The 24,865-nt window shown below is 36.3% G+C and overlaps 1 protein-coding gene across 1 annotated transcript in view; it reads right to left on the bottom strand.

Annotated features, from left to right (window-relative positions):
• ST8SIA4 (ST8 alpha-N-acetyl-neuraminide alpha-2,8-sialyltransferase 4) overlaps nt 1-24,865 on the bottom strand; it is a 47,749-nt gene that overhangs the window by 13,552 nt on the left and 9,332 nt on the right. Inside the window, exons 3-4 of the mRNA XM_005533405.3 lie at nt 19,457-19,714; nt 9,599-9,892 (exon numbers count right to left, since the gene is read on the bottom strand). Coding sequence (XP_005533462.1) covers nt 9,599-9,892; nt 19,457-19,714 — 552 coding nt within the window. The remainder of the gene's footprint in view (nt 1-9,598; nt 9,893-19,456; nt 19,715-24,865) is intronic.

Raw genomic sequence — 24,865 nt, forward strand, 5'->3', positions numbered from 1 at the left:
TCAAAAGTGAGACATCATCATGGTTCTCATTGAATTAACCAACCAACAAAAACAGGCTTCATACAAATAAAAGCATACTATTTCAGTAAATGAAGGAGGCAGAAGTTACTCCTTAGGATCAAGATCACACAAAACCTTTGACTAGTCAAAAGCATTCACTGAAGCATGTGCAATCATGTGTTGATGAATGTGTTTGAACAGAAACAATTTGCTGCATTAGAAATTAATGTGGAACTCTAAGTGTCAGACTGCCTTTCAAACTCCATTAAATATGAAAAGCACACTTAAACAATACAGAGGAGTCCATACGCCAAAGGACCAGTGCCTTTAAAGAATGAATGAAAGCTCACTGATCACTTCCTATTAAATTCTACCTCTTTGCAAACAATGCCAACCAAAATGCCCATTAAATAGCAATGGGATTTGACTGGAGTTCTGCCAAACCCATCAACCAGTTTCACAAGAACATGCAATACACCAAGGAAAAAACTGTTTTCAGTCACTTCTACAATCCATCAGAAACAAATATATGACACCTATGTGGAAGGCTGCAGATCCAACTAATGATTTTACAAGCAGTAACATCTCAAGAGAAATTTCTGTGATTTTCAAGTAAGAAGATTAATGGATGTTTTTACTCCACAAAGATTTTCTGTCTTTAGCTTGGTTTCTGATGTGACAGCCTTCTGCATCACCTTCTCTTTCAATTACCTATGAGAGGAGCATAGAGAAAAATGACAAAAAACTTTGCCATTATTGGCTAGTATTAAAAAAAATAGAAATGCGTCCTCTGCATTGTACAACTTGCTTTATTTTCTTTATGCAGGTTTCATACACTTTAAATCTGCACTGCATCAAGAGGCATAGAGTAGGTAAATATCTACTATTTTTCACTTTATTACTGCTGTTATATATCAAATAAAGAAAAAAAGGAATCATGAGCCAAACCACTTCACTAGACTGAAAGACTGAAACAAAGCAGAATTTAATAAGGACAAAACAACCAGGTTGTGTAAATGCATTTAAAATTATTTTAAAAGGAAATAGTTCTCACTATATGGATTAAATCCTTTAAACAAAATCTCAGCTGTCTTACTGCTACTTACAACTCTTCATACATTGTCAGTGGCTTTACAAAGTTAGCATCAACCATGTAACTCACAGTCATTTGAAGTGAGATCTTCAACTCATTAATGCTATAGAAATAAAGTGTGTTTACACACTGTCCCATTTCCCAGATATTCTGTGCCCAGAACTTGCCTTGCATATTACGAACAAGTTTATAGAATTTGAAAACAAAAGACGTATTTCCTCTTCTCTTTCACCTCTGCTTCAGAGAATGATTATCATACCAAAAAAGCAATGATGGCTTAGCAATCTCATGAGTTAACACAAGGAAATCTGAGACATAACTTTGTCACCAGTCTTTATGTATTATCCTTGCTGGTGAGAAGCCTGCTATTCTTTTAACAGATCCAGTTGGAAAAGATGTTTGCTACTAACAACATCAGAGAACTGACATTAACAAATGCGTGAACCAAATCTTCCTCTACCCACATTCTCTCAAACCTGTTCTCTCTTTGCTGAATTCATCCAGTTCATTTTCCAAAAGACTCCAGAGCCAGTAAGCATCATCCCTCTGGACCTGCTCCCACTGCTTCCCTGGGGGGGAAACCCACAAACTACAGCAAATCCGACTCTTTGGAAACCCACAGCAAACCCCTTGCAGGCAGCAGAAATCCCAATTGCCACCAGTGATCCAGGGGTCAGGCCTGCATTTTGTTTCCAGCACCAGCATGCAGCAATACTCCTGCAGCAGGCTGAGCTGCCCTATCTGCTTGGCACTCATTTTTCCACAGCACAGCTCACAGCTGTGCTCCCAACACACCCTCCAGTGGATGCCTTTTAGGGAGGGGAGTGCACTGCAACATGAAGGAAGGGCTTACCTCCTTGATCTTGTCTTTATCAGACCTCAGATTTTCTCTTTAGTGATTTTTAAATGACTGCTAGCTCTGCAAAGGGAAATAAAACTTAACACTGAGATTATTCTCTGCAACCTTCTTGTCATTGAGAGCTATGTTCTGTAAACCACCTTTTTCCGTATTGCATTTCAGTGCTTTGTCCATTATGGACTGAGACGTGAAAAAGGCAAGGCCTCACCTGTAAAGCCTGTGCCACATGTGAATCTTTCTCCTGCCTCATTAGCCCATCTGTATGTTACATTTCATCTGAGGCTAAATAATTTGATAAAAGCATAAGTTGTGCCATCTGTTGGTTTCAGTATGACTGTGAAACACCCACTTACTTCCCTTCTGCCAATCCTGCTAGTGAGTGTGCCCACACTCATACCAAAATGAAAAAAAAAAAAAAAAAGAAGAAACAAAAACCCCAAAAACCCCCACCTTGTGAGCCTCAAAAATGTTCTGAAACCAGGGACTGTACTTGTTTTCAGTGAGGCTCTATCTCAGATTCTTTTACAGGTCTCCTTTTCTTGCACAAGAAAATGATTACTCATTTTCTTTGGAAAGTCCCCTGTATCCCAGAGGTAGACAATAAAGTACAAATACATGTGGAAATGAAAAAGCAAGTTCAAGCAATAACTTTTGCTAAGTCCATTTTCTTTGACTATTCACTAAAGATATGATACAAAAATGCAAATTGTGACACTTGCTTCCACTATCTATAGAGTAGAAAACATCAATAAGCTGTTTTTGCAGTGCTCATGAGGTATAGGAATTACGATATTTCTATACAGAAATATTGCTTTAAAAAAGTTAGAAAGTAATTATTTTTCACATATTATACAAGTAACTACTATTTTCCCAGTTTTTCCTATGGCCTATTAATTCACCTGTTAAGGACAGAAGGAGAGATCTCAGAAAAGGACTTCAGTACAGCAGTGTTACAGTATTGAATTCATGATGGGAATCCAAACAGCACTAACTTCCCACATATGCATTGATACATCCTCATGGCTAAAAATGAGGATAAGGATAAGCCTAGCACCTAAAAACAGGATTCACAGGAGCAACGTTTGCTGAAAGAGACATTCAAGAAAGAATGGAGAGGGACAGAGACTTTGGTCTAGAATGGGAAGGAAATGAGTACTGGTGAGAGACTTCAAATCTCATTCCATCACCTCAATTACAGTGTGCCTCCTAACAGCAAGGGAGCAGAACCCAGATTTACCACCTGACAACTTGGTTATTTTCTTTGAAAACATGATCTGTTCTTAAAACATCACACCAGGCATGTCAGCACTGACACCCAAGGGTCTGAAATAGAGGTATGCTCACCCTTTTTCTCACTTTCTAATTATTTGATGTAAACTGAAACAGGCTTACAGGCTGCCCTTAAAAGCCTATACACAGCTTATGTACCAAATAAACAAATTCCTTCCCTCACCTGGGGGCCTGACACTGCCCAGATGCTCCCACTCCTCACTCCTCAGTGGGGTGGGGAGAGAACAGGAAGAGCAAAACCAAATGAAGTCAGGGATTAAGACAAAGACAGCTTACTAGGTGTATGAAAGAGCTGCCTCCCACCTTCTTCATCTGCTACCACAGCTGTATTGCTTGCTGAGCATGATGCTGGATGGCACAGCATTTCCTTTGGTAACAGGGAAGTTTTGAGGTTGTGCAAGTGCCATTCAGGCACAGCTAAAACACTGGCATGTTATTAACAGCTTCTTACCCACAAATAGAACACACAGAACCTACATTTTGGCACAAATGTTCAGGAAAGTAGTAGCCATTAGTCTTAGCACTTGGTAACTCCAGACAAAATATCCCCAGACACTTCTCAGTGCTTCTGATCTGGAACACCTAAATCCCTCCCTGTATACCAACAAGAACTCAGAGACTTCAAACATATCTATTTAAACACTCTTGAAGGAGCTCATATGCATTAAGAAGCACAGCTACAGAAGACACTAAGCCAAACTGACACTGTTTATGTTTGTGTCAGTGTATTATTTCACTGAAGCACTGTTCATACTAAAAGCCCAGTGACCTGAATTGACCAAAGCAAAAGGCCAAACCATATTGTGCATACAGCTATAGCTTTGTTTGCTTATTTCCACATTACCTTAGTAGTAACTATTCATATGAAGAAATCTGTTACTGGCTGAATGCTTAATACAACCTCTTCTCATCACAGAAGCTCAGAAAGATCACAACTAAATGCACACATCTTTAAAAACTCTTGGAAGGCATTACAATCAAAACAAAAATAAACAGAATTTTCATTATTGTCTTATCTTGGAAACATCAGTTAAGAAAAAAAGGAAGAAAACCTAACAATCTTCTCATGCATACATGTTCCAGCCAGAATCAACAGATAATTCATCTCATGTGTAAAAAAAAAAATCACAAGAGAAGCTATTCTTAATACTGTTAATACTATATGGCCAGCATCACTCTCTGTGGATTCCAGTCCTGTTAGTGGTTAATCAAAAACAGACAACAAAAAATGTTTCTAGTTTGCTTCTCACTTGCACAGCTACAGATTTTTTTACAGGAGTATGGGATTTGTAACACATTCTTATGATTTACAGAAACTCAGGTTTTACGTAAGGGAAAAACAAATTTTAAAAAATCTAAAATAAAAAAAAAAATCATAGTAAGTACTAAAATAGTTTTTAAATAAATTTATATTTATATAATATTATATATAATATATATAATATATTATAAATTTGCAAATACACTGTATGAATAAATTATGTGTCACTCCCTGATTAGGTCCTAGGAGTCATTAGCATTAGATAGAGTGACATTGCTCATGGTAGACAACCTAAGCAAGAGAACTTGAAAATGGAAAATTTCATTCCTATTTTTTCTTATGACTAATTCTGTTGCTCTCCACTAGTCGAAACTTGAAGTTCAGTCTGGGAAGAGTAAGTTTTACAAGTGTTAGGTTCATAAACATTACTGATAAGGGGTAAAACATTTGCCTTAGTAAGAGATGAAACCGTTCTCCCAAAACAAAAAACCTACAGAAGTTTATTGTCAAAAGGCAAATAAGTGTAACAAAAAAGGATAAAAATATCCCTATTATCATGACAAACTTCTCTTGGCTTACCTGGCGGAATGGACCGCAAAAAAAAAGCAGTTTAGTGCACTGTCAGTTCTGCTTTCATGTTCTCTGCTTCAACCGTGCTTGCCTCCAATGAAAACTCTCTCTTATAAAGTGAGATATCTCTTGACAGACCTTGCTAAATCTTTCAGAAATGTGATAAAATAGGACAAGTTGTGCAAAGGAAATAAAAGCTCATCCTGTGAAACTTTAAACTATATTAGGGCATATTCTTAAGAGATGTTGGGGTGCTACAGCTCTGGCAAGAAGCTGCTAGTTTCAGCTAGACTGAAAAGTCAACCCTGGAGTGTCTCCACTTCAAGAACAAAAACACTTCCTGCTCCCTGCATAGGACAGGATATTGGGATTAGACAAACAATTTCACACAATAGATTAGGTCCTTAAAATCAAATTAACTGGCTTCCCATTTGTTTGTACAAGTTAAACAAAGCCAAATCCAAGGATACCCTATGCTAGGGTACATTTACTATAATGTAAACCTCTTATTTTTAACATCCACTTACATAAAAACCAGGAATGTACTGCACTGAAAAGTAGCTAGTGTGAATTTTTTCCCAGTATTTAAAATATTTATATACATGATGCAAAAGAAACAGTCATTTTATATTTAGAATTCTACTTTTAGCATAATGGCCTTTTTTTTTTTTTCCTCAGGTGATTTATTCATCCATGCATTCTAAAACACCTTTTCTTAATAAATATATTTTAGCAGTAAACTGAAAAGGGAAGTCTGTTAGCAGAAAGAAAAAAAACACAAGTGTTGGCAACATAGATTACCCACAGTACTTGTTTCTCAGGACAAAGCTACTGGAGAACTACTTGATTTCTGCATGTTTCAGTTTCTTAAAGTATTTTTTCTGTAACTCCCAGAGTAAAAAACTCTGAAGATGCGTGGTAAAGTTGTGTGGTAAAGGTCACTACCATCCAAAGAACAGCTGTTTGCTTTCACTTATAAAGAAAAAAAAGACCCTCCACTGAGAAGTAACCATAAATAGGCACAGCATGCTCCCTGGATAGGCAAAACTCAAGAGATTTCAGTGGAGTTCTGCTACATTTAATGCAGGATAATACTGCTTTTTCACAGGCAGGATCAAGAAGGAAATAAGCAGAGCACTGGCAAATCCCACAGGATGTCCCCACAATTGCTCCATATCCAAAAGATAGGAAGGAATCTAATGTGAAGCAATTTAAGTGATATTGCTGCTGAGTGACTAATAGTTCAAAATATACAGTTTCCTACTGGATTGCTCCAGTTGGAAGAGCAGCCAAGAAAACATTCTTACCCATCAAGATGAGCGTGAGAACTTTGTTTCATGGATTTAAGAGAGGAAATACAAGAAAAAACCTTCTCAGAAAACTAATGTATTTTAAATCTGTATTGCTTGTCAGGGCAAGGGGGTGGTGGTGCTCAGCCACTTCAACAGATATCTTCTAATATTCACCAGCAGAAGCACAAAAAACAAAGAGCTGTGCAAGGCCCTGGGAGTTAACTGACCTTCACTTAATGCACCAACTAGATGTTTAGTCTCAGGAACCCATTCTAATCCCACCACGGACCCTCAAGGCAGGATCCACAGCAGAACATCCTGCTGATCCTACTTCTGAGTTTGGTTGCCTGCCACCACTAGAAGTAAACAATATGATCTGGACTCTAATCGCAGCTGCCTCAGTTCCTGTTTTTGTCTACTGTTTCATCCACACTCAATTACAGCTCTGCTACTGAGACAAGTCCCTCTAAGACATTTTCTACACCTCAGAGAGTATAACTGCATTTGGAAAATAGTACTAGAAATAATCCTAATGAAATAGTTCAGCATTAAATCTCAGCCTTCTTAATAAAAAAAGAGTTTCTGAAATTAGTCATTGAAGTAAATAAAAAAAAAGTTACGTGGTTTGTTCATTGTAATTACTTTATGATTAATCTTTTTGACAGTGACATTAGAGAGCAAGTAAATGTTTTTAATCAGTTAAGATGTTAATTTAAAGATCTTAGTTCCACCTTGAACTCTGTCATGTATTGATTGGCTCATTTATTTTGTCAATATGTGCACAGTGATATTAGAAGTTCCATAAATTAGCTTTTAGGGACACTTTGGGAAAAACTCATGCAACCTCTCCCAAAACACTTTCAAAATCTCATACTCAAAACTTAATGATCAAGAAGTGAAAAAGCAAAATAGAGAAAAATTATCACAGGTAACTACTTGATCTAAATCTACCAAAGAAAAAAAATCTGACTACAATGGGGATTTATGATACTACTGACTTAAAAAGCAGTTGTCATGCTGGACTTTGCATGTATATAATCTGGTTTTAAAACCTAAAATTCTGAGACTACAGAAGAGCATCCATTACTCACAGCAGTTTTATAAAGCATGAAACCAGCAAAACAGTAGTTTCTTTTTCCAATACCACATTACCTTTTTTTTACCCCCAAAAGTGTGTAACAGAAAAAAAAGCTTTCAAGATTATCTCAGAATTCAGCAATTTGACCAATCAACAGCAACTCTGGAATGCGATATACTGCCCATAAAGTTTCTTTCATTAAAAGAGAAGGAAGAACAGGAGTGAGAATTTCAGTGCAGTGCTGTGATTCTAGCAAAAATGACCTGTTACTAGATAAAACTCTAACATAACTTGATACTGCATTAGAAATAAAGAATTTGGCCACATTAGATCAGAAGTCTAAGAAACTTTATGTTCTGCCCTTAGAAAGTGCCTAACACCACATACTCTATAGACTAATGAAGAAAATTTTACAGTTTGATACATATAGAAGGGAATACAGACAACACTTTCCCAATCTTGAACCTGCACCCTTGATGTTCTCTACCTGCATTAAATATGTCGGGTTGGAATCAGGAACCATATTAACATAGTAATTATTGGATATTAAATGATTTGGCCCGAAATTCACCATACTTCCATATTTTAATAAAATTTTAGTTTCACTAAACCAAAGAACTCTTGGTATCTATTTAAATTTACTGTGGAGTTTAGACTCCAGATTCAAAAACTGGATGAATCCACGCATCAGACAACATAAGCCACACAGATGGCTAGGTATAATCTAAAATAAAGCTCAATCCAAATTTTCAACAATTCAGATGGCAGAGCTTTTGCTGCTTTGTTTAGAAAGACTATGTAGGTAGTAGTAATATTTTTAAGACAAAGCCCCCTAAAGGACCTTCAAATTGGCCAGCTTAAAAACTGCACATTCTGAATTGTCATTCACATTTGATAATTTTGCCCAGATTTAGCAGCTGGAAATTAAAATTGTTGCTTGCAAACTGGAAGCAATCTCAGGTTTATATACACATTCAAACCACTATACCCATGTACCACAGGCATTTTGAATACTCCAAAATTCAACACAATCATGGCCCATAAATAGCGAAAGTCTAAATGTCAAATGAAACTGAGTAACTCAGTAAAAAAGTAAAGGTTTTCTGAAGGATTTCCTAATTTCCAAGGCAATAGATTATTTTTTTCCAGTGCCAGAAGTGCACCACAGAGGGAATGCAGCAGTTAAATCTATGAGACATGGCAGAATATGCTGAACAACTTATGTCCAAGCTTTATTCTTGTACTGCACTGGGATAATGGTTCAAACATTCTTTCTAAACTTGTCTCTGCTGCTGTAACAGTAGGAACGGCAACATAATCAGTAACTGGTGTACAAGCCAATAGCAGCACTTGAAGGTATCTCCCTAAACCCCACAAACAGCACATTTCAAGGAACTCAAGCTGAATGTTATCATATTGTCATAACTGGATGTACAAACACATTGCAGCACCATCATCTTTGGAATAATTTTCAGGCATAGCTCAATATACTTGTAGTATACAGTTGTGACAAATACATTGGATCCTTCAGCTGACAGTTTTGTTTAATTATGGGGTTAAAAAGAAAAGTATTTTCTCAAAACATGGATACATCTTTTTTCTAGTAAATGGTTTCATTAACATTTTCAGTGATTCTAGTCAATGTTTATGAATTGTTCAAGCATCTGGACAAATTCAAAAGGAGAAAGATTGCTCCAAATCCTAGATATTTTATAAAAGAGCTCAGTACTTTCATTATTGCTGCCAGGCTTCATTATTTTCAGGGTTGGTTTCTTACCCCTGATGCTATTTAGAGATTGTATTTTTTATCTTCACAGTTGTTTCCCAAAAAAGACATGTAGCATTTCCACTGTACACTGAATTCAGACTATTTTTAAGGTTAGCTTATCACTAAATGATGATACATTTTTGCACACAAAAGTGCAGTTAGAGAAGTTATTGTGCTAATGCATTTCAGCTGTTTGCAGCAGAGCTGGCTAAATGAGTGGCCAGCGTTATCTACCAAACAAACTTGCCATAAATGCAATCCATTATATCAATAAGGGGAATACCATTATGCTCCTTTCAACACACATCTTTTTTTTTCTGTCTGCTAGGAATTCTAATTATGAGTTTAATTGTGCTGAGGACAGACCAGTCTTTTCCGTACACTTACCCTCTGACAGCATGAATAAGTCTCAGTGATGGATAGGCGGTTCGCACTTTTAATTTATTCTTAAGGATTAATGCATTAACCCACTCCACATGCTTCTCTCCACCTTTGACCATGAAAGCTGGGATCCAAAGGACACTGTCATTCAGCATGGATAGTCTACGCACAAATTTTTCTCTGTCACTCTCATTCCGAAAGCCTCCAAATGCTCTTTGTACAACTGATGGGTTCATGGTAATAAAATCAGATTTAGTTCCCACATCGGCAGCAAACTCCACCACAGGAGCTAGATTGCACCTGAAGAGGAAGAAATTAATGGAAAAATGAAAATAAATATGAAACATTAACTCAGAAAAATGTGCGTATGAAGGGAAAGCTAAAAATGAACATGCAAGCCCAATTCAATTTAATGTGAGAAAAAAATAGCAGTGATAAGAGGTGTGATAACACATAGTATTTTTACTCTAGTTGGACAAGAATCAGACAATTTTTTAAAAAAATTAAGCATAAAGGATGCTGTGAGAGAAAAAATTCCTCTTTGTAACCATTTGCAAACCGTATCATCATGCTCTAGAATGCAACAACATGTAAAGCAGGGCTTGTGAATAATATGCTTTCTTAAACCTGCTACCTTTCATTATTCATTTATCATAATGTTACCAACAGTTCTCACACAAAGAAAGCCATGTTAGCAAAAGAAAACCTAATTTATACAGTTTAGTCCATGCATTTTTATTTTACTTTACTTAAAACAAAGTATTTAAATATTATTTACAAACTAGCTTCACCGCATCTTTAAATGAGTTTTTTGGTATCATCACTGCAGTTGATGTTTAAAATTTAGTATTTTTACTTGACTTAGAACTGCGATTTTTGGAAAAAAGTATTGAACTTTCAATTTTTAATTCATACCTAATTTTCAAACCTTTCAAGCCTTTTTCCTAGGATTGAGAAGTTCTCATTATGCCATTGTTCAGCAGATTTTTACCCCCATTACATAAACACATACATATGTAATCACACATAGGCATTCAGTGCAGGCAACAAAATGTGACTCAGCAATCAGTTGTGATTTCAGTGACCAGTATGATATGACAAACAAATCATCTCCACAACATTCTCAATTAATTAGCCTGTAGCTGGTATGCCCCAAAATTGTATCCTGACACAACAATATTTTCATAACTTAACAGACTGCTCTGTTAAGTGAAGCAATAAGCAACTGAGAAGCAATGTTGGAACAGGCTCCTCCAAAACATTTGCATGTTATCACACTCCTAATATAAACAGTATTCCATTAATTCTGCAAATTTCTATCCACTAGTTTCTTCTAATGCCAGATGTCCAATGACATAAAAATTAGTCAGCATTACTTAACATCAACTGATGACCTAGTCCTGTCTGACAAAACTAATTACCCAGAAAATAATTTTCATTATGTAATTATCAGGTTAAGAAGTGGTCCTATCTTCTTCAGAAAGATGTTCTGAAGATTATAAAGCAAGTATATTCCTAGGAGACAAAGAAGTCCAAGTTTCTGATAACATGTGGGCATATATGTAGGCAAAGACATTTACATTCTTCATTATCTTTATATATCTATTTCACAAACCATCTGCAAACCTGCATTTCAGCCTTCTAAGAGTAATATCTTCTAGAAAACAGTAGTTAGAGCATCAGAAAAATTCATACTGATTTTAATACTGGCTTTGTAAGTTTTTTGTGGAAACTTTAATGCATGAACTTAAAACCTGCCATTATTATAATTTTTTCAAACTCTTAAAATCTCTAAGCTTACAGAGGCATCTAGCTTACACCAATACTATGTACTACGTACAACCATAATACTAAAAGGCAAATATATCTATAAAATATTCCCAGTAAAAACACAGGGGTTCCCTCACATGAACTTTCAGTGTGGTAACAGATTTTCAACTGAAAAACACACTGCAATGCTGTCACTAAAAAGAGCTCTAGGATAAAAGGGAAAAATTAGATAATGTCTGAAATACCACGTAGCATTTGAGCATGCGTGAAACTGAGCTACTAAGACAAGCAGACCAAAAAGTCTCAGTGACTGAAAACCTGTTCCAAAACCACCTGTTGCATGTATTAGTTACACTGGGATACATTAAGAAAATTAAGTGGGGAAAAAACTGCTAAGGGCTGTAGTTGTATGCCACGAGGAAAAAAATGAAGAATGGAGTAGGTGCTTCTACACCACACTTTCACCAAACTGGGTGATCACCCCTGGGTTTGCTATGCCATCGAACACCCAGAACATACACAGTCTTTTAGAGAGCAGAGCCTAACAAAGAAAATAACGCAACCAAAATCACTAAAGTATGCTCAAATGAGAAGTCAGTTATTCCACAGAGATTCAGTTCAATTTGTTTTGTCACTAATAAGTACACAGATCACGTATATGTATACAAAGGTCCAGTCCATGGTATTCATAGACCACATTTCAAGTCAATTTTAAATAAAAGCCATTAAAATTCCCTTGAGTAAAATGGTTATAATTTCCATTTTATCTGGCATTGAGAACCAAAAGAATATTCTACCTATAGTAGAATAATGCAAGAAATAGCCATGAATCTGTACTTCTTAATCCTCTAGCAACTGGTGGACTTGAGGTTTACAAGTTGAAATAAATACTTTAAAAACACTATAAAGCCATGGGAAAGAAGTGCTTTATACTGATGCTTTGGTTCATTAATATCTTCTCTTTGTAGAGCAAAGCAAAAAATACCAGTCACACAGTAATAACTGCATACATTTTGAGAAGACAAAAATGAAAATCAGATTGTTGCTGGCAGACATACTAAACTGTTTTGAAACACAAGGCGTTACACCTAGGTTAGTGTCAGTAACATACACTCCCTCCTGAGTAGCCTGCAAGGTTTCACATCCAGATTCATATCCAAATTCTTGTAAGAATCAAAACTGTAATCTTGAATTCAGTAACTCTCATCATTTTTAAGATGTAATTGGACATGAAAGAAAAATTAAGTTTTGAGCAAGTAGGAGAGGAAAAAAAGAGTTGAAGACTGAAGAGAACCTCACAGCTGGACCACACTCAATCTACATGCAAGAAGCACATTGCCCTAATACTTGTGTGTATATAGCACATCTTCTCCCCTGATTCTCCAAATAAAGGTGTGCAGCAGTGCTGTGGTAACTTTCACACATGCCCAAAAAAGAAAAATTTAAAAAAAAAAATAAATAAATAAAAACCATGCACAAACTTCCTATTTCTGCAACAAATTTAATTAATAATTATGTGTATGGATTCTCACATGTTCTGCATACTTCTTTGGTTACTGAAAAAACTAAAGTTGCTACAAATTAACTTCATAGGAATCTGAATTAATAATGAATCCCCTAACATACCTAATTCATCTCAGTCCTCATCCATGGCACAACAGAGGATGTCTCATAAGAGCTACGAGGTTAGATGCTCAGGTACAGCTTTGCAGATTCTATTCACATACAACAATTAATGAGGGCTTTTTAGTATGTGCCATGTAAAACATTGCCTTGATACATCCCTTAACTACACAAGTTCACAAAAATACTGAACTTATGCCTTCAGTATGAAGATGGTTTTTGTAAAATCACCTGCTGATAAGCATCATTAATTCCTGTTGCCCAGATTTGAACTTATACTTGTAACCAGCAAATTCTTTCTTCCCAGCATCTGCCTTAACACCAGTGATTGAAATCCAAGTTATCATCAATCGACACAGCATAGTGGAGGGTCAGAAAAAGTCTAAGTGACATTTTAGAAAGAGCTGCAAAACACATTATTTACATCTTTATTGGGTGTACTGCTGCAAAATGACACATGGATTAGTTTTGCTGCCCTTTCCAGTACTATTCCTTTGACAACAAAATAAAGCAATGAGTTTTTATATCACTGAAAGCTTCTGCATATAAAGAAAGAATATTAAAAAACCCTGCAAAAACTACAGCAGTGAAATATTGAAAATTATATTTTAATGCATGAAAACTAAGAAACTGAACTTAGCAGTATCCTGAACACCCGTACCTCTGCCTTTTTATGTGAAAATACCATCCCACATTACTATCTATAAAGAGTATATTCTATAGGGCAATTATGAAGTTCCACACAATTCTTATAATTCTGATACAGATTTTTTAAAAAAAAAAGTCTGCAACATTATGAGGACAGAAAGAGTTTAAAAAAATTTATTACCCTTGCAATAAATTCAGAAAAAAATATGATTTCCATTGTTTTGGAGGAGCACTTTGGAATTGTCAGAATAGAATGTAGAAAGCAGCAGCAGTTTGAACTTTCCAAAATGGAGAACAGCTAAAAAGGCCGTTATTTAGATTAAGACGGCTCTGAACTTTTTCACCTCTTAAAATGGGGAACAAAAGCATACTGTTCTGGTATTCCAACTGTTTAGAATACTACTAAATTAAAGGCTCTGTATTATCAACAATTGAAGTAAGTGACTTTAAAGTAATAGTATCCTCTTTTCTCAGGATAACTTTAAGATTCAAGGATGATTCAGGCTAACCCTATCTGCCTTACATTTGGATGCTTACAGGACATGAATTTATTTAAGCAGTCTTTTCAGAACCCATTATCGTTTGTGTATGTGTATATGTACATATATTAATATATGTATATATATATATATATATATATATACACATGTATATATGTAAAAGTAATTTTTTACTGGTATTTCCTGAGTGTTCCAGTTTCTGTTCTTAAGTATCCTCCTAAATCACCTCCTTAAAGACTAACTTCTTTAAAAAAAAAAACAAACAACAACCCTAAGATGTGGCTACATGAGTCAATCCTTCTCCAAGGCTCTCCTAAGGTGGAGACCACCTACACCTGGCTGACTGGAACAACCCCACCTGTGCTCCCCTTTCTCAGACACTCAAATCCCTGAGCAAGAACATTGGAAGATGATAGCTTTCCTCTGCTTTCATTTAATGTTTCAGTATAGTGTGACAAGTTCAAGGAAAAAACAGAAGGCAAAAATAGAGCTGCCACATTTGAGATCTGAAAAGGGTCTAATGAGCTAGTCATGATGCATTCAGATGTTATTTTTAGAGGAAGACTCATACTTTAAAATATGTGTGTTAAATTGGCAACTTTGCTTTCAACAAATCTGCTGGCTCCAAGGATTTAGCTCTACTCAGCATGGTGGCCACGGTCCAAGCAAGGTATACTAAAAAAATATTTGGACATAAAAGCTGATATGAATTACAAAAAACAAGTTCTGGAATATTGGTAAATTGATATACTAAATATCTTTGTTTAGATCTTTGCTAATTTTTTTTTATAGCACCTGAAGGAACAACACACATTAATGAAGCTTCTACTCATTTGTTATGATTAATTTAAATTGCTCTCCTGAAAAAAGATACCACACTATCATGGTATGATTAGGTCCGTCCTTTTCTTCTGCCTGGCCCTGTCTGCTGTCTTCTGCTCATACCACATGTGATGTTTGCTTCACAATTGCTCACAAAAATCAATACACTAGGGAGAAAGTCAAAACAGGTTATCCTCACCTTCATACAGGGCAAACCAAGATATCTGTGAAACAATGCATTCTTTCCTCTCAAAAGGGAACACCACCCCTCCCCCCCAAAAAAAAGGGAAGATTACAAGCTTTTTCATGTCAACTTTACTAACCAAAAGGTTTAACTTGACCAAGTTAAAAAACAAAAGTCCAGTAGTAGAAGTTCCAGTATTCTCGAAAAATAGAGCTGCATTTGCCCAGAAAAAATTTATGACTAGTGATGGCAATAACATACATTTAATTCCTAAATGCTGGCAGAGTCACCAGGAAAAAACTCCAATGGGAAAAGAAGAGTGGTAACATATAAACTCGGCACTTCAATACAAAGAAAGAAGCAACTAATATCTTCTTATGCCTGTTCCTTGTAAGAGCAGCCCTAACATACTGAAAAGCTTCACTTAACTCTCCATACTGTCCAGCTGAAATGAAATCGTGGACAGAAATGGTACCCTCACAAAAAAGCCACAATATATTTACTACAGTTTGTTTGAGTGGTTGGTTTTAACCAAATAACTCCAAAACTGAACTTGGCCTCTGCTTTTGAATAGGTCTCATCACAAATGTCAAATTAAATTCCTTTAAAAATAAATGAATAAAAACTACTTATTCTGATTTTTATTGTTGTTCAAATTCTAAATACAAAGCTGAACTACCTGGTACATATTGGCTTCCAGAAGTAATTCCAAGTTACTACTTGCCAATGCTTAGTACTGTTATTTTACACCTGTCCAAAATACAGCTGCATTTCTCAGAAAGTCCAATGTAAGCACTACATTTCAAAATATACCACTTAATATAATAAGTTCATCTGATCTGTAAGATACAACCGCTACCTGGCTTGGTATTTTCAGCATGATAAAGTGCAGACAGTGTGGGAATAAGATATATCTAATCAGATATTCTGTAATGCTTCATACTCTCTCTGGCTATAGCATCAGAATGCAGCACACTTAAGCTCAGCACTAGAAGAGAAGCAGGGGCACATAGATCAATAGCCCCTAATGGGGTAAAAAGGCAAGGTACACAGAAATAGAAGATAGTTCATCGTCATCACCGTTTGATATCTTTCTAATAGCAAAGTCCCCCTGCTTCCCATTTTAATTAGATGGACCACATTTTCTACTGCCAAAATACGCATGACTTTGCTAACCTCATGAAACTTCTGTGTGTTTGTCCATTATTATTAACACCTTCACATTACCTTTATAGGATATTATCATACTGCAAACATTGTTGGATATCTGTTGTGTCCTCTTCATTGTCACAGACCTTCATTGTCAGTTTTATCATTAAATTAATGGTATTGCTGCTCCTCTAAGAAACAACTCTGAGAGAAACAATTTTCCTTCAGATTTCACCTCTCTCCCCCGCATAAATACAATCAAAATCATGGGAATATATTTAACCAGAATAGTAATAGTAAATACTTGTCACAGCATATAGGCATAATGCACTTGGCATCAGATTATTCTACAAAAATGTCCTTCATCCACATATACACTTGGATACATTCAGTAACTCCTTTCAAGAATACCATCATACTGCACCTAAGTGAGGACATTTCACTTCCAGAGAGGTCAGATAAAACTGATAACATTAGCAGACATATTACCATGTGTCATGGTACATCTTAATACCAGAATCCTAACAGCAATATAGGTAAGTGCTTATGAAGCACTCCAGAACTTCATAATTACACCATGTGATTACATATCACATGATGTACAACTTTTTCTAAACAGAAGATGAGGAATATAGGAAACTAACTCTGATGAATCATCTGGTTTTTCTTTAACTTCAGTTGCAAACAAATTCCTTGCTATTTAAACAGATGCTATATAACTATACATGCATCTAGACTCAAATAAAAAATATCATATACTTGAAATTATAATATGCAAATTCTAAAACATTTTAACTTTCATTTGTAAATTAATATTAAAAAAACCACTGCATTGAAACTCCCTATAGGCAGCAGGGCCAAGCATGTTATTCCCAAAACATTAGAGATTATGAATCACTGTATTGTCAGATCCACTGGCTGTTACACAGATCACTTTAATTTTCATATATCATGAGAGCTGTTTCATGGAATCATAAAATGGTTTAGGTTGAAAGGGGGCCTTAAAGATTATCTAGTTCTAAATCCCCCACCGTGGTCAGGGACACCTTTCACTAAACCAGGTTGCTCAGTGCCCCATCCAACCTGGTCATGAACACTTCCAGGGATGGGACATGCACAGCTTCTCTGGGCAACTTGTTCCAGAGTTCCTCACCAACTTCACAGAACGCCCACATCTCACCAGCCTAAAGAACTGATTAGCAACAGTAAATTCTTACTGTTCCTATTAATCTTCATCAAGTCTTTAGAGTATTATCTTTCCTCCATGTAGCTGAGTTAGTTAAAATCTCCTATCCGATATCATCACCTGGTTTCATGGCTAGTTGAAACAAGTGGAAGAGCATGGGGATGACTGCAAAGAAATTCAGCACATGATTTAAAATAAAATATGTACCTTGCCTTCTCTACAAAAATTTTAATCTAAAAAATCTAGCATCTTAACTTTTCTGTAGTCCTGTGTCCTGGAATGACGTTACTGTACCCCCTATTGCCTGCTTTGTGCCCAAAAATGGGTCCTATAGCTTTAAGCTAAGCCCAGAGAGAGAGGAAGAGGAAAGAGAAGCGATACAATCTTTTCACCGCCTGTGTTTAAAAATTCAGAGATAAGACTCTCAGTTTCTCCCAACTCTCGGCTTTTTCTCTCCAGAAAAAAGAAACTGAGTAGCCTCTTTGCTTTTTAAGCTAGCTTTTTGTCTGTTAACTGAAGCAGAAGTTTTTCCTGGAACTGTACTCTTCTACAATCCAGAACACTGAAATTTTGCCCAGGGGCTCCCCACGCTGTACTGTGGCCCAGAGGCCAGCTCCTGACTTGGAAAATGACTGAACCACACCTACAGAAAAAACCCTCAATCTCTTCAAAGCAGAAAAAAGTAGTATCATTTAACGTTATTAGTTTTCTTCATACCTGAAAACAACTTGCTTGTTAAATAATTTTTTCACTTGCTCCAAGAAAAATCCTTTCTAACCTGTAAGGACCCATAAAAAAAGAAGTTGCTAAAATCTGCTCTTCATTAAAACAAATGCCCTTTCAGAAGGTTTCCTCGTAAATTTGTCCAAAAAACAAGACATCCTGTTATAAAGATCACATTTAATCTCAGAGAGAGTACAAAAGCATGCCATAGGCAAAATGCAGTTCAAAACTGTGGTAATTACTATTGGATTTACTCTGCAGTAATAAGGATGTTAATTTGAATAACTAGTGGTACAAGTAAAACTAATACGGAAAATGAAAGAGAAGTGTGTTACTGCTTCAGCTGCAACTTGTTAAAATAACTTTCAAATTAAATACAAAACTCGTGCATATTCTTCTTTTATTTATGCACAGAAAAACTGTTATTTTTCTTTCCCATTTCATTTTATTCATCCCTTTTACTACTTATTGTCACCATCATTGTTAAAGGTGAAAAAAAAAAAAAGCAAATAACTCACAAGGACTACTATTTCTATATTGCTTTGTGTCACAACCCTCCTGTTTTCTGCCCTTTTAACATTCTCAAACCAAATCAATTGAAACTTTGCTTCAAAAGCAAAATTACCCATCTCTTGTTCAGCATTTTCTACATAATGACAGGATGTCAAATAAGGTCAGCTTTGACATGACACATGAAATCCAAAGGCCCTCTACTGTGTGTGTTTGCAGAATGAATAAGAAGTGAAACATACCATTTTTTCCCCCAAACTGCAAGAACAGATTCTTAAACCAACATGAATGAATGTACCAGGATGACTTCCAACTACCTCAGTGGCATCCTGGTTTAACATCAATACACCACACTGAAATTTTACTACATACTACACGAAAGTAATGTAGTAATTTACAAAAGGCCATCTGTGCTGACCAAAAACTATGAAAGAGTATTTTTAAAAGAGAAACCATTTTGCATTTATTCTACCAAGACCTCAATAAGAATAATTCTGTCTGGAGTAAGAACAGCAAAAAGCAAAATTAAGTAATGCAAACCTTTCTCACTTGTTTTATTTTCACTGTAAAAATAATCTTCTTGTCAATAATATAGGCATGAATTTAAATTTTTGGTATCACATGTTGATGGATATTGTTTCAGATTAATTTCAAATAATGCCTGTAATATGTACCTCAGATCAAAACATTTCTCCCAGGTTTTCTCCAAGAAACATGGCCTGCATATTCAACAGCAGATAAAAACTTACCTTATTACGAAATCATGGCTATCAATCTCTTTTCCACAACCACTCTTCAGAAGGATGCCAGAATTCCCAACAACCGCACAGGTTTTAAATCGGCGATTTTTCATCGGGGAAACTTCAGGGAGAAGGCTGTGCAAATCCTGAGAAATGTTTAGAGTGCGACGTCTGTCCAGTACATAATGAATTACATCTCCTGGCTTGAAGTTGCTTTTGACCACCGAGACATCTCTTTCTGCATCCAAGAACTGAAGAATATTCTTCCTGCATTGACAGAAAAAGGCAGAGGTAAAACCCAACACTCCCTGCTCAAATGGAGTTTATCTAACAGCAATACAGACTGTACAAAGCGTACAATATAAAGCAGAGGGTAGCCAGTGTCAGTCCTGCCAGGGTAACTTCCCATGCCCTAGGATGGAGCAAGAGCAAAGCCTTTATGGAGTTCACACCGTGGTTGCAATGTAACACAAAAACACTACAGAACTAGAGGTTAATGACACAAAGGCACAGAGAGACAAAGGAAAAAAATAACTGAAAATTTGAAGGCATACTGTGCTTGAGTATCTTCAAAAATTTTGGAATTATGACATTTTTAAAACCAAACTTAAATACATGAAGTATTTGTGATCAGGAAATGTAATCTCTTACAAATCTGCCTGGCTCAGGAATGGCCATGTTTTCTTATTGATTCCTATTTCACCATAAAAGTAATATATTCAGTTTAGAATAAACTTCCTCCTAATTAACAGAAGTTTAGCTAAGGCAATCCTAATTAACTTGATACGAGAACACACCCAGTCTTTTGTACCAATTTAAACAAAATCAGCTTAAAACATCTTGCAAATGAAACAACTGCAGCTCAGGGTCCAGATAAGCTGTTAGCTGAACTCAGATTCTCTTACAAACTCATCAATTCACTTTGCAACATTTATCATATTTTATGCAAATAATTGTTTAAACTATTAGACAGGTTTAGACACACATGACCAAATATGAGGGTTTAAAAAACTGCCATGTATCAAGTGAAGTTGAACAGCTGTATATTCCCAGCCCCAAGCAAGCAACTGATAAAGAATGTTTGCTTTTGTATCAGCTGAAAAGTGAACTCATGCTTTCTGCTCATGGGGTCACCAGGATCTTCTGCCTAGGTGGAGGTAAAGCACCTCAACCTCTCTTGCAAAAGTTTCCAGTGCTGATGGAAAAGAAGAGTTCACCCTGCTTTTGGTGTTGAAGAAATGCTGAGACCAGCCTGACTCATCAAGCCCAAAGTTAAACACTCAATTCTGTGAAGAACAGTCCTTAATAGAAACTGGCACTGGTGAGGATTCAGCACAGCTCCTGATAATGGAACCAACAAGGGACAGTACTGGTGACTGATGTAAGGCTGCTGAGCTGACTGTCAATCACTTTGTAATACAAAATAATACAAAAGCCAAGGCCCCTTTCCTAATGGCAGAGAATTCTGACACACTCCTCCTTGGCTGGAACGTGTGTGTAGCTTCCTTCCCTGAGTGGGAATCCCTTTAAAGGTTACACCTTAAAGCTGACTAAAAGAGACTTCCCATGGTCACTGGTATGGGTAAGTACCATCAATATCTACTTGATTATTTTGCTAGCTTTAATACTGTTGCTTCAATATGGCTTCAGTGAACATTGCACTGTACTAGAACTTATAACTATAGCATGTATTAAATATAAATCTTTTAGTCTAATTATTATCATTACGATCATCAATAATAATTTACTTTAATAACTTAAGTGTATTTGGTTTGCCATCCTTAATCTTGTGGGACAAAATTGCATAAAGGTTCAATTGCACTTGCACAATCCTTTAAACATAAACTGTTGACCAAGTCTGTGGTCAAGATTAGATCCAATCATACTTTGACTCCTCTCTGAGAAGGAGCTTAACATGCAAGGGGTATAGAAAAGAAGTTCCATACCTCGTAACTCCGTGTGATGGATTCTCTAATAAACTCTGTCCAAAACTTCCATTCTGCCCATGACAAGGTGGGGACTGGGGTCCAAAAACTAGCACATGTTCAGTATGTAGGCTCAGAAGAGATATTTAATGACTGCAATGTAATGACTAATGTATGCAACGACAAATACCTGCACTGGCAGTGTAGAGCAGTTTTCAGTACACCCTTGACATAAAAAGCTGAAAAAAATCCCTCGGCCAGAGCTGTGGAAGCCACTGATACCTCAGGACTAAAAGTGAGAAAAGCTTTACAAGCTTGTGTCCCTCTGTGAAGCAGCTATTTTTGTGAAGAAAAATCACATCTGAAGAAAGTACAACATTCTTATGGACCAGACAGGGAGTGCTGAGTTGGGCTTTTATTTTTAAATCTACCAGAAACTTTTGCCTTGGCAAGTCTAACAAGGAAAGAAGAAAAACAAAACATTATATTTTTCACTGTTGCCAGTAGGTAAGATGGACTTTAAAACGAAATGGATATTTTGTTGACTACAAGAATGTTATTTTTGCATATTAAGCTTCTAGAGACAAACTTCCCTAGAGCACAACCAAACAGGAGAACTAGAAATGTTCTTTGATCAGTTGCAACACTCAGACACAGGCATAAAGGCAAAACAATTCCCCACATATTAAAAAGGATGGACTATAGAAACACCCATGCTCACTTTTGTTGCTGCCTCAAGAAAGAGGAATTTGTCTGAATCTTGGAACCAGCAACACATAATACTCACCATAAAACTTATCTGAAAAGGCACAGCAGAAGTGGAACATAATAAAAAGTGTTTTTAAGTAATTCCTACTTCCTAAACTTGGCCAAAAACAAAAAAAAAAAAAAAAAGGTAAAGAATAAAAGAATATCTGGAATATGTTGGGCTGTTACAGCTGTCACATATGAAGGGAGCAGCAAAGACAACTTATGCTGAGGCACATGAGGCACTCAGAAAAACAAAACAAGACAGAGAATCTTAAAATCCTGAGTGTAGCTTTTGGTAAGGCCAGGCAAGATATTTCTGTAAAAGGAGGATGAAGACTCAGTTTTGGCTTTTAAATTGAATGGACTTTAAATCTCTGTGGGTATGACAGCTTAACTTTGTGGGCACTCTGCCACAAATAGATCAGCTGATGGATTATTGATACAAAACAAAAAAGAGCAAGAAAGAAAGAGCTGCCCAATCTAGAAGTATTAAAAATTACTGCAATTATTCATTACACAGGGAGAGAGCTACTACAGCTGGGGCTGTAAAGGACAATATGAATCCATCAAAAGCTACGAACATGATCAGCCAAGCTATCAGGAGACTCATTTCACATGAACTCTGACTTGAGAAGGGATGACCACAAACGAGTCTCAAAACCTCAGAAAATTATGTGAAATGTACAGAAAGTATATAACAAGTAACATCACCTTATCTTCCATAATTCATTTGGCTGCTTGCATTCAAAACTTATTTATATATATGATCCTAGAAGTCCTCCAAAGAATTTCATATGGACCTGAATTAGAATCAGATAATCGACCACTCATTTAACACAGCTGAAATTTCCAAAATGTCTAAGGAATTTATTTTTCAATAAAATGCTGAAACAGTCAGAAGTCACTAATCTTAGCATCTTCTCACATATTTAAAAATATTTTCTTATCTGAAGCTGTCATTAGCATATTTAGTTAAATGTGCACCCAGGTAGTGCAATATGCAATAGAATCCTTGTATAAGAGATATGTAATAATGCTAACATTAGAATATTTTTATCGATTCATTTGCCTGTATCCAGGTATCTTTTAATACTGAAAGTAGTATGATAAATAATGCAGAATCCATGTTATTGTTTTAAGTCCCTCTGTGCTACTGACTCACCCATACCATGGGGACAACAGTACTTCCAATTTTCACATAAGTGCTAAGAGAAAAAAAAAATTACTGAGGGATATAACAAATACTGAGCATAAATACGAGTGTCTCAGTCACTCTTGATGCTGATTAATAATAACTTATTTAAACCTCTGTTCTGTCCCACAAAGAGCACTAAAAATAGCAAAATGAGGTTATTCTGATTAAACAGACATAACAAAATAATGACAAGTAAGAATTAATCCATTTCAGGCTGCATATTAAATTCAAAAGTAAGCTCAGTTCCACCAAGGGAAAGAAGAGCAAGATTTTTAGCAAACCTTGAAGAATGGTGCTCTGCAACCCTAAGCTACAATGTGTAAACAGTTTCATTTGAGGTTGTTCTTCAAGTTTTTTAATGACAAATAAAACTGTATCAGGGTGTGATCTGAGCCGTTTTATGGGCAGGTGAGACTAATTGTAGCCAAGCAGCTGCTTGGAACATGCTTAAATGACTCAAAAAACCCAGTGTCATTATCTGTGGCTGACCTACAGTTTTTCTCTGATAAGCAAACAGATCTCCATAATATTTAAGTACCAACTGAAACTCCTGGTTATCTGATGAGATCACGCAACAGCAAGGTCTCTGAATAGCTTGCCAAATGTTAATACTGTTTACTGCTCTGGGGAAACATGGTGAGATTTTTCTCATGATGCATGTTTCTAGTTTTATTTTGTACTGTGGTCTTTGTACCACAAAACTATTATATAATCTCAAACTGTTCTTCATCTGCCTCTGAACTGTGTGAATGAACAAAAGGAAATAGACCACGAGAAGACTTAACTTTTAAGATTACAAAAACATGTATATTTTTAGACATTCTCAAGAAAACTGAAATATGACCTCCAATGCTTTTTCTGGGAAAAATAATTTCTGTAGAGGAAGAGAGTGCCATAAATCATTGCTGCCAGACTTGAGTGGACCCCAGGCATGAGGGGAAGCCTCTGGAGTGCATCCTAAGTGCCCAGGAGGGTTCACCAGCAATCCCATTATGGAACAGAGATGCACTAAGTGTTTAATTGTTCCTCTGAAGGCCCACTTAAGATATGCCTTTATCTACATGTCCCCCAGCCCATGTTTATCTAATATGTTCCTAAAAATCCCTTGCGGTGAGGACCTGACACCCTCCCCACGCACCTCCATCACCTACCCTGGCCTTACTGGAAGCACAGTATTCCTCAGACCTTTTCCACAGCAGCTGAGGATGCTTTGGTTCCTTATGCCTTCATTAGGACTACACCTTACTCTTAGCAATATCCTTAATTTACCTGAGGATAAAAAAACATTCAACTTTTTTAAAAAACTTCTATGCTGTAGATTTCTAATCCCTCCTCTTAATCTCCTGCAGACTCTCCCAGACTGGCCTTCATAAACAACTCGACTTTCTAACCCTAGCAAGTCCTGACTCTGCTTTGCACTCTGCAGCTGGAAGGCAGAAGGTGGCTCTCAGCCTTTAGAATCACCAGGGATTGACTGTGGCCTAGACAAAACTTTTTTTTATTTTTTTGACAGCTAAATTAGTTTAATTAAAAACAACAGGAAATAAC

The sequence above is a fragment of the Pseudopodoces humilis genome, chromosome 4 (genome assembly GCF_049639895.1).
Source record: "Pseudopodoces humilis isolate 2021_Gansu_Grassland_sample_001 chromosome 4, ASM4963989v1, whole genome shotgun sequence".
Classification (NCBI taxonomy): Eukaryota; Metazoa; Chordata; class Aves; order Passeriformes; family Paridae; genus Pseudopodoces; species Pseudopodoces humilis.